At 45.3% G+C, this 11,378-nt stretch overlaps 1 protein-coding gene across 3 annotated transcripts in view; it reads left to right on the top strand.

The window, feature by feature from the left end:
• LOC124015571 (homeobox protein Meis1-like) overlaps nucleotides 1-11,147 on the top strand; it is a 38,984-nt gene extending 27,837 nt beyond the window's left edge. For 2 of the 3 annotated variants that reach the window (XM_046330887.1, XM_046330885.1), the window contains exons 10-13: nucleotides 5,486-5,544; nucleotides 6,893-6,982; nucleotides 7,551-7,653; nucleotides 9,994-11,147. In XM_046330887.1, coding sequence (XP_046186843.1) covers nucleotides 5,486-5,544; nucleotides 6,893-6,982; nucleotides 7,551-7,630 — 229 coding nt within the window. In that variant the 3' untranslated portion in view covers nucleotides 7,631-7,653; nucleotides 9,994-11,147. Of the gene's footprint in view, nucleotides 1-5,485; nucleotides 5,545-6,892; nucleotides 6,983-7,550; nucleotides 7,654-9,990 lie in introns of all 3 variants that reach the window. The other variant, XM_046330886.1, reaches the window with a different exon arrangement.
• Nucleotides 11,148-11,378: the final 231 nt, after the last annotated feature.

Raw genomic sequence — 11,378 nt, forward strand, 5'->3', positions numbered from 1 at the left:
GAGCTAACATTTATAATATGCCATGCATAAGTAGATGAGAGATTGACTTCATCATTACTTGTACTTGTGAGAAGTATTGACATGTTGAATGCACCGAGCTGTCTTTTTAAACTACTAGCACACAGCTCAGACACCCATGCATACTCCACACGACATACCACCAGAGGTCTATTCACAGTCCCCAAGTCCAGGACAGACTATTGGAGGTGCACAGTACTAAATAGAGCCATGACTACATGGAACTCTATTCCACGTCAAGTCATTTGTGCAAGCAGTAAAATCTGATTTTAAAAAACCGAATTAAAATACATCTTATGTTACAGCCGGGCCCGTGAAGAGACACACACATACACACACATGATAACATACGCACTATTCAGACACTTACACATGGATTTTGTGTTGTATATGATATGTGGTAGTAGAGTAGTGGCCTGAGGGCACACACTTAATGTGTTCTGAAATCTGTAGTGAAATGTAATGTCATGTTTTTAATTGTACATAACTGCCTTAATTTGGCTGTAACCCAGGAAGAGGGGATCCACGATAAATACAAAATACATGCGCCACAAAGATCTGAAATCTCAAACTCACTCTTACCTGAATAGTGCAGTAATAATTAGCAAACACTGCCATGGTTATGCGGTGTGCCACACTGCCATGGTTATTGGGCGGAAGGTAATGGCTCACACAGAGAGGCCAGGTGCTGTAGCCAGGTAGAGAGGAGAACCCAGCATGTTCCTGCTCACTCAGCTGCAATCAGCACTTATGCCTGCCTGGGTCCTGTTCAGTCAGGCACACCGTAGAAAAATGTTTTACAATGGAAACGAAAATCTGCATTGCTATTGGACAGTTCACAGTAGTACCTTTCCGATTCACTCTGTTTCAAAACTCATACAGAAAGGACATGTGCTGTAGCCAGGTAGAGCGGAGAACCCAGCTTGTTGCTGGTCCACACTCAGCGACACACTTTTCCTCTTTCAAGGACGGCGAGGTCGTGAAACATTGTGTGTGTTCCAAATGGCACCCTATTCCCTTTATATTGCACTACTTTTGACCAGTGCCCCTTACACTCCTTTTGACCATAGGCTCTGGTCAAAAGTTGTGCACTATATAGGGAATAGGGTGCCATTAGGGACACAATCAGGATAGGTTCTCAGGGGCATTGGTTAGCTGCTCATCCTAGCATGCAGGTAGTAGTACCACACGGGCCCCATGGGAATCAGGGGTGTGAGAGAGGTGGGGTGGGGAATGGAGGGAGAGGAAGAATATAAATAGAGGGGTAGATAGGATGCTTGCACATTCTGGATGGGTGGTGAGGGGTGGGGTATGGGAAATATTGTTTCATTTGATGGAGATTGATGACTTCTTGCTATTAGTGTAGCAGCAACGCTAATATTGTGTCATATATTATTTGTCTGTTACCATGGTAACTTGGCTGGCGAGCTGATTTTCAGAGGGAGTCCAGGTTTTTCTCTTGCATTATGCTGAGAAATACAAATGAATTTGCAAGTTTAGCCAACTTTGCTTTCAGAAAACTGCAAATGAGGCCTTCTTGCTGGTGTCTCTCCCATATATGCTTTTAAGTGGACTTGTGCGTGTGTGTGTGTGCGTATTTCTATGTTCTACCAGTATCTGTGTGTGTGTCTGTCTGTGTATGGAGAGATGGCGGGTTCACAGTTTAGTTAATGGAAACACTCCTCTGAGTTTGGCGAGAGGTACCCACTGACGGTTGTAAGGGGGGTAAGGGGGGGTTTAGTGATGAGGTAATGGCCTCCCACTGTTCAACAACAGAGCCTAATGTTGCCGTGGGGAGTTGTAGGTGACGCCCGCGTATGTCCTTTTCGTTAAAAGCACCAACCTTTGAATCACACACAGACACACAAATGTGCACACTCACACACAGACACATGCATGGTTGTGCGTATGCACGTATGTATGTGTACAAGCACGCTGGCACACATGCGCACACACACACACACACACACACACACACACACACACACACACACACACACACACACACACACACACACACACACACACACACACACACACACACACACACACACACACACACACACACACACACACACACACACACACACACACACACACAAGTACTGTTCTTGGAATCGCCGGCTGCAGTGGAACGTTACACATATTCGAGCGTGTGTGTAGGAATTCAGAGCCGTTTGGCCTCTCAACTCAGCGGCTGGCGCTGACGTTTTTTCTCCCATTTCTTTCTATGTCCTCTTTGGAATTTATGTGGTGGAAAAAGTACTACATTGTCATACTTGAGTTAAAGTCAAGATACCTTAATAGAAAATGACTGAAGTAAAAGTGGAAGTCACCCAGTGAAATACTACTTGTGTAAAAAGTGTAAAAGTATTTGGTCAAAAAAATATACTTAAGTATCAAAAGTAAAAGCATAAAACATTTCAAATTCCATATTTGTATATAAATACATATACTTCTTCTTAACCAAAGAAGGCGACACCATTTTCTTGTTTTTTATTATTATGGAGAGACAGGAGCACACTCCAACACTCCCAACATAATTTACAAACAACGCATGTGTGTTTAGTGCACCAGATCAGCGGCAGTAGGGATGACCATGGATGTTCTCTTGATAAGTGTGTGAATTGGAGCATTTTCCTGTGCTGCTAAGTTTTCAAAGTACTTTTGGGTGTCAGGGAAAATAATGTATGAGTAAAAACTATATTATTTTCTTTAGGAATGTAGTGAAGTATAAGTAAAAATTGTCCAAAATAGAAATAGAAAAGCAAAGTACAGATACCACAAAAAACGACTTAAGTAGTACTTTAAAGTACTTTTACTTAAGTACTTTACACCACTGAGTTAAATGAAGCAGCAGCACATTCCATTTCCTCGACACACACATGCATTGCATAGTCATCGTTCAATTGACATTGCTGTTAGTGCTTTGAATATACTGTACATGCATGGGCTCGTTTATTAGTCACATACTAAGTGCAGTAGGATAGGTTGTGGAGAGGTCGTGGAGAGGTTGCTGAAGCGTTTAAGTCCCCCTACCTCATAACAGGGCCATATGCTGATTGGAACAGGTGAGAAGGGGGGGGGGTGATGTCAATGGCGTTTTCACGGCAAACAGCTGGACTGGTTTAATCAAACACACCCAAGGGCGGGCGTGCAAGGGGGGAGTTGTGGGGGGACCGAGGGGGAGGGGAGGGGGGTAGGGGGAAGCTGACCTGAGAATGACACCCGGGGAGGTGGGTTTAGGGGCCATTTTACGACCAGGGGAGCCCAGACTGGAGGGGAGCGCTCGTTTATTTTAATCCTCACAGGAGAGGCGTTTCACCGTGCTGAGGCTCCAGCTCTGCAGCCTGCAGTGGACGAGAACAGATGCCACCGCACCAAATTAGCTAAAGGATATTTCAGTTGTTGGGGTTGTCCTTTCTTGGGGGCATTACTTTAAACAGAAAATGCTTTTCGGTCTGTGTTTTTATGTGTACATTTGATGGTGCTTGGTGGTCAGGTAGTATTTATAAAGTTGTGGATCAGGGTTGGGGTCAATTCCATTTCAATTCAGGAAGTGAAAGTAAAGGGAAGGCTTTTCAATGCAATAGTTCCTGAGATGATTGAATTGAAATGGAATTGACCCTAACTCTATTGTGGATACCCTGGCTGAATCTAGAAGTGCTTACTTCACTACACGCTAAGCGCACAAGTTCATATCACACAAAGCCGTCGTAAAATAATGTTTTTCTTCAGAAAAACAACGCTTTTCAAAAGTGGAGGGTTTTTACAACACGTCTAGTCAGAAGAATAGTGGAAGCCAGAGAGGGGTGGATGGTCGCACTTATTGTACGGTGGGAAGAGGAGGGCTGAAGCAGGGCCATAAACGCAGTCCCATGGTGTGAAGGGTTCGCGGAGGGGTGAAACTTTTAACTCCCTAACAGAGGACGCAGCCTTGGCCGCGCCACATGGCGCTCTATTCCCCCTTTCATTGGCTGCTTAAAAGGCGGAGCTAGGGGGTGTGTGGTGGCGCCCGGGCTTTCACACAAACAGTGCGCCCCACAGCCTCTCCACCCCTTTCTCTCCCTCTATCTCTCTCTCCTTTGAGACCCCTAACACGACATACACCCCCTGTGCTCACCACCATGATTCGTCACAGTATCATCAAGGAAATGTCCTTCTTGTGGTTTTTTGTGGAAGCACTCTGGCCTAAGGGACTTTGCGCCTCATTTGTCAAGGCTTTGTTGATATGAAAGTAATTGGTTCCCCTTTATCTTTATGGTTCTATAACCCAAAACATCACCTAATAGCCACATTTTATTGTCTGATAGATATACAGTATGTTATTACACTGAAAAAGCATGCAGCTCTAGATAGGCTTCGTCATATGACTTGGTTTTTATCGTTCAGTTTCGGCCTCTTCTCCTCACTTCTCTCTTAGTGTCTTCTTCTCCCCCTCATCTTCACCCCCCCCACTCCTCCTCCCACTCCTCCGCCCCCCTGCCACCCCCTGCTTCTGCCTTTTTTCAGGCCATGCTGAAAGGAGTGTTGTGGCTTTTGTTTCCCTGAAAAGGAAACCCGTTCCTCCCCTTTTCTCTTCTCTCTTTTTTTTCCCGAAGAAAAAGATGAAATGGAACCATCCCGCCAGGGGTAAAAAGGCAGGGGGACATAAATCAAGTTGGAACCACTGAGCTTTCACTCCCTGGGTCGGCAGGGGTCACGGGGCGGGTTCACAAGGCTTTAGGCTGAGCAAGACCAGAGTGCTCCTCTGCCGAGGGCGCTGGGTCACGGGGCCGCCAGGGTCAAAGGTCAGGGATCATGCATACCAGAATGATGGCTTTCAAGAGCACATTTATACTTAGAGGGGACGTGTATGAATGTAGGACAACTCTCTGCAAAGGGGATAGTACACTAAAAAACTACACTAGTACTTGAGGACTTTACTGAATCAGTGCTTGATGTATTTTATGTATTGAAAAGCTAAATAGATTTTTGCTGTGACATGAAATGTTTTGGACTTAAAGGACCAACATTTTCAGAGACAGTATATCAAGTGTCTACTGTATTGGTGGATATCAAAGAAGTGTCTGCTTCCACCAGCAGCGGCCGTTTGCTATGAACTCATAGATATTCTAGGTGTTTGGTTTGATAAGAATCACAGTTACTGTCCAAGAAGCCATTTTCTTTTCTTTGAAAGCCACAGTTTGAGAGGAAGTTGAGGTTTCCGCGTTCTTTTAGTGAAGTGTTGACCAGACGCCTGGACAACGTCAGGCAACCATCGCTGACAGCGAGTCTTTATTTTCTTCTCGTAACGCCAAAGTTGAATGAATGCTTTTCCTCTGTGGTCCCAAAACAGTACATTGAAATCATATGCCGCTCGCCAGGCCTCATTTATAACGTGTTGCTGTCTTCTCTCTCTCCTCCACTGCCCTCCCCTGTTCCCTCCCTCCCCTGTTCCCTCCCTCCCCTATTCCCTCTCTTTCAGGTTCATCAACGCGAGACGAAGAATTGTACAGCCCATGATCGACCAGTCCAATAGAGCAGGCAAGTCTCCCGTCAAATTTGAGGGGTTTCAATTCATGCGGTACAGTTGTTTCACTTCAAGTCAACGCAGGAATATGAACTAGTCAAGTAAACAGGTCAACATAGATCAAAATAAATCTTCAAACATCTCAACATTTTTTTACATGAATTAAAACATAAGTGGTGTACTTCTCCTGCTTCTATCTCCAGTCTTGCCCATTCTGGTCTTCGATGTGTTTAACTGAACGAACGGACTTAACTACGGGAGTGAAGGGACACTAAAACCCAGAGGATTAGCCCAGACAAAGACGCTATAATCACCTTGACTAGCCAGCCCATTGAACGTTTAACCTTAGATTAAAAACAAACAAGGAGCAAGTGAAACTGAAGCTAAAATATGACCAGTCGTTTTCCTTAGCTATTTTACAAATTGAAATTTAATTTTAGAATTAAAACTTTTGATAAAAAAAACACGTTGTCTACTGTAAAAAAGTTGTTGAGTAGGTTTACTTCGCTAGTCTCTCTCTCTCTCTCTCTCTCTCTCTCTCTCTCTCTCTCTCTCTCTCTCTCTCTCTCTCTCTCTCTCTCTCTCTCTCTCTCTTTCCCCCTCTCTCTCTATCTTCCTCTCTCTCCCTCTCTGCTAAAGACAGAGCAGTCCCCTGGCACATGCCTTGTTTTGGAGCTGCTGTACAATTTATGACCTGTGATGAGGGTTAGGGGTTAGGGTTGCATTAGGGGGACTCTGTAAAGTTCAAAGACGGACCGAGGAGCTTGAACTGTTGCTCTGGCTCATGTAACCAGAACCAGCTCTCTACCTGAGGCTGCCTACACTTTATGATATGAGGGAGACAGAAAGCCGAATCACAGCCCCTTCCTCTGCCACTAATTGTTCCATAAGCGATAGTGGATGGATTAAATAGTAACCTGGTGGAAAAGTAGTTCCTTAATTACGTACTATAATCATGGTTAAGTGGTTCGCTTAAACGCGTGTTTAATGAGTCAAAGTGTTGTTATAAGTTACTTATCTCCCATTTACAGTGCTGCTGTGTATTTCGAGGTAATTACGTTCAAGTTGCCAGAACAGTAATCTATTTGCTGATATCAAGTTGCTCTTTCACAGCATAAGCCATAAGGACAACTTGATATTAACTCTTACCAATACAAACAAAGTCATTTGTTAGTAATTAAGCCTGTTGATGAAGAAAATTACCTACCAAATAATCTTGTAATTAGAGGATAATAGTGAGAGAATAATGAGGACAGACCAAACCGGGAGAGGGAACGTTTTATGGGGGCGCACCGGTAATTAAAACTTATGCAATATTCTAATTAGCAATTCCTTCTGTCTCGGCCTGTGTTTTTTCGCCAGTGACTGGAGGAGGGCCCTACACCCCAGATGGTCAACCAATGGGAGGGTTCGTTATGGACGGCCAGACACACATGGGAATCAGACCACCTGGTAAAGACTCCTATCTTTTAACTCCTACATCCCAGACACACACATACACACACGCGCATGCATGCACACATGCACGCACACACACGCAGGACCACACACACACACACACACACACACACACACACACACACACACACACACACACACACACACACACACACACACACACACACACACACACACACACACACACACACACACACACACACACACACACACACACACACACACACACACACACACACACACACACACACACACACACACACACACACACACACACACACACACACACACACACACACACACACACACACACACACACACACCATGGACCTGACTGTTTCCCATTCACCCCTCCCCTGTCACAGTATAGTTTACTCACCCTATCTCCCCTGCCCTCCCTCTCCCCCTACAGTCTTGACCAGGTGTGACCAGTCACATTGCAATATTTGCGTTGCCTCACCTCACTGACCCAAATAATAAGTCTTTGTCCTCCTCATCTCTATCCCCCTTCTCTTCCCCCATCCTCACAACTCTCTAATTTGTCCCTCTTCTCTCCCCGTAGGGCCCATGGGTGGGATGGGATGGGTATGGGTATGGGCGTGGAGGGACAGTGGCACTACATGTGACCCCTTGCGGACTTAGCACAGAGCCCAAAGGGACGCACTGTAAGTATCAAGCATCCACATTAATGTAGACGTGTTTAGAAACCTATTCTATTTGTATTTACAATAAAAGTGACTCCAAAATATCAATACATGATTTACCATTCATTTGGGCACAAAATAATCTTAAACACAATCAAAACAAACAGCAAATGCATCCAGTTTGTAGAGTCACAAGCTTGATGTAATCGTCGCGTACTAGGAATATGGGGCGAAATACCAAACTTTTGACTACTTCACATATAAGTGAATTTGTCCCAATACTTTTGAATTTCTAAACGGTTCGCCCGATATGGATGAAAATACCCTCAAATTAAAGCTGACAGTCTGCACTTTAACCCCACAGTCGTTGTATCATTTCAAATCCAATGTGCTGGAATAGAGAGCCAAAACGACAACAAATGTTTCACTGTCCCAAGACTTTCCCGAGCTCACAGCATCATGAAGAATGTATAAGGCATGCATACTAAGTGGTATGCTAGCACGGACACACCGAGACAGAGAGTGTACGGTACATAAATGCAGCATGAAGCTACTGCCACGTTGCAGCAGGATGAAAAGGCCGGCAAAAGCTAATTGACTTTGTCTAAATGAAACATGTACACGCCGGTGGTGTGACCAATTGATTTATTTGACTGGTCATGTGGACAGAAATAACGACCTTTCCTTGCTCCCGCTTCTCACACCCACTGTGGGAAAGAACTTGCTATGGCTGCCCACTGTCAAAGGGTCAACCATCGGAGAGAGGAAAAGAAAGAAAGCATAGTCGACTTCTCAGACGTGCATGTTTAGAAACAGCCGAAGTGAATGCTCGATGGAAAGCCATAGCGCTAACGAATTTGTCACGTGACAATTGTTCATGGGGTAGGAGGCGGCGTCCGAAATCCTACGGGAACAGAAGCAAGACAGACACAGGCCGAGAGTCAACCTTCCTCTGCCGTCTACTGAGTGACGGTGGCATCCAGCTCCCTCACAGTTGCATTTCGGGCCTTGTTGAGTGGCTAATGAAGGTAAAGCTCTCGAAGATTGCGGGGTCAATTTAATCATGAGAGATGAGCGATCTTCTTTTTACGTCCCATTGAATGAATTGATCATTAACGAGGGACATGAAATGGTTTCCCCGTCTTATTTGATTAAGGGCTCCAGTTCCTTCATAAGATATTTTCATTAAGCCCGGCAAACGGGGAAGATTAAGCGAGCCGCTCACGGCCGAGACTGGAGAGGGACTCGAGACTCGGCGGGTTTTTCTACTACGGTCACTCGGCGACATTACTTCGAACCAAAGACAATTAAAGACTCCTCAGAGGGAGCATTACGTTTTCTTCCCCTTGCGATTATTGAGCTTATGGGTCCTTGGGAAACAATGCACCTGTCAGTTCAGATCCGAAGCAAGCCATGCAGAAAGCCCCCGGACCCCTCTGCACTGCAGAAATGACTGTTCCCCGGTCGTTTGGCCCTCTTCTTTCTTTTCTTCTTATTCCGCAAAATTAGCCAAGGATGGGGCAAAATCGTCCTTTTCCCTTCCCAGACAATAGGCGATTACGGGCCCACAAATTAACGAGCGTACAGGATTATTCCCCCCCCCCGTACAAAATGTTTCTCTCTACCCAGAAACCCCCCTCAGGCATCCTTTGGTGAACTTCCTCACTGACCCCTGTGCGTTGCCCTAACACCGCTGGAGGCCATTGTTTAAAGGAGCCTCTCCGTCAATTATTCGGGCCGAGGTTTGCTAACATCGTTCCGAGGGGTCAGGGTTGCCATCTTTTGAGGGGAGGACCAGTGAAGGGACTCAGGAGAAAGAAAGAAAACGAAAGAGAAGAAAGAGAGAATAAGGCTTTGGGGGCGTGTAGCCTCTGCTCTCTATCGGGAAGTAGCGCCTGTTGATTGGGTCCCCTGGTGTCAGTGAAACAGAATGGGTCAGCCACGCTGCTCTCTTGCTCAGCCGCAGAGTGCTGCACTCTAGCCAGTTCTAAATTGCTCAACCAGTGGCCTCTATTTCCTCCCTCCTCCTCTCATTTCCTTCATGAACACTGATCTAAGAGTTAGTGGGATAGGTGAAATCCATTTGTCCCGACATGTCACCCCATTGTAGTGCCGCTTCACTGCACACAACACAACTGCTTCACATGACCTATTCTTTATGTATAGTACATGTATCTGTGGGATTTAAAGTAACAGTGCACAGTGCTGTAGTTTTTAACTAACACTACACAGTGTTATAGTGTTGAAGTAACACCACACAGTGTTATAGAGTTAAAGTAACACTACACAGTTTTATTGCTAAAGTAACTTCTACACACTGGTGTTGTTTTCAATTTTACTCATTGTTTGTTTCCCCAGCAGAACTGCCAGGTATTCCCGAGGACGGCGTGTCCCATGGCGGTCGGATCAGCACGGATATGGGCATCACTCTGACCTTCACTGGTGCCCCTACCATCACCTCTACCCTCACACCAACCACCCCCACCACTGGGGCATGATCTCTCAGTGTTGCCCCTCCCTCCGTGACTCTTCCGGGACCCAGCGATATCGATTGCGCTGGTGCCCAGCCCAAACTCACCACCATCACCTGACTGTTTGTCAGTAGGGCTGGTGCCCCCTCCCCCCTTTCCAACTTCCCCCATTTCCTTCAAGTGGTTCAGTCTGAGTAGCCACTGTTGCTGAACCACCATCGTGACTATGAGAGGCCTTGGAAACCCTATCATGCCTTGTGAAGACTTCTGACGTTGTGAAGACTTCTGACGTTGTGAGGACTTCTGACGTTGTGAGGACTGAGGACTTCTGACGTTGTGAGGACTTCTGACGTTGTGAGGACTTCTGACGTTGTGTGGACTTCTGACGTTGTGTGGACTTCTGACGTTGTGAGGACTTCTGACGTTGTGAAGACTTCTGACGTTGTGAGGACTTCTGACATTGTGAAGACTTCTGACGTTGTGAGGACTTCTGACGTTGTGAGGACTTCTGACGTTGTGAGGACTTCCCTTCTGGGGACTACAATTACTGGAGCTCTCCAGTGGATACTTCAATACTCTGTTAATTCAACCGATACAAACAAACACTTAGTCCTTCACTTTTCCCCCCTCTGCTGCATTGCATGGACAGTTATAGAGGGTGAAGACACTCTTGTCTTGGCAGTGGACTTGTAAGCAAGAGAAGAAGCCGATGTCCGTATTTGACTGGGGGGTCTTTTAAAAACAACAAACACCCCGGAAACCATTCTTCTTCTTTTTTTATAATGAAATTGTTGTAATTGTGGAAAATTACAATAAGGTGAGGCAATAGTGTCCTGTTTACAGTTTTACCACAAACTCTCTATGGACGAGTAACGATAACTATTGCAAGTGCTCTGGTATTGCTTTGCCGTACTGTGCTGTTTTTCAAAAAAAGGACTTGACTTGTCTAATTCACACTATGTGTGTGAGTCTTTTTTCATAGACTTTTATCTCCTACCCCCACGAATCTCTTTGCGTTTGAAAATAAAAAAATAAGTTACAGGACCAGTTTCTCTCAGTTTGCTGTATGAACAACACAGAAAGGAACCATTTCAATGCTTTGAGGTCCTGTCATACAATTTATATTATGTGGTAAAGAGCTTTGTAACACTTAAGTAACTCGAGTGTAATTACAGATTTCCTTGCTACATGTAGCCTATAAGAGTAGTAATTACAGGGCTACGACACCAGTATGAGTGCAACTCAATGTAAAGTGCTACCAAAACCCCAGTTAGT

The sequence above is a fragment of the Oncorhynchus gorbuscha genome, linkage group LG26 (assembly GCF_021184085.1).
Source record: "Oncorhynchus gorbuscha isolate QuinsamMale2020 ecotype Even-year linkage group LG26, OgorEven_v1.0, whole genome shotgun sequence".
Classification (NCBI taxonomy): Eukaryota; Metazoa; Chordata; class Actinopteri; order Salmoniformes; family Salmonidae; genus Oncorhynchus; species Oncorhynchus gorbuscha.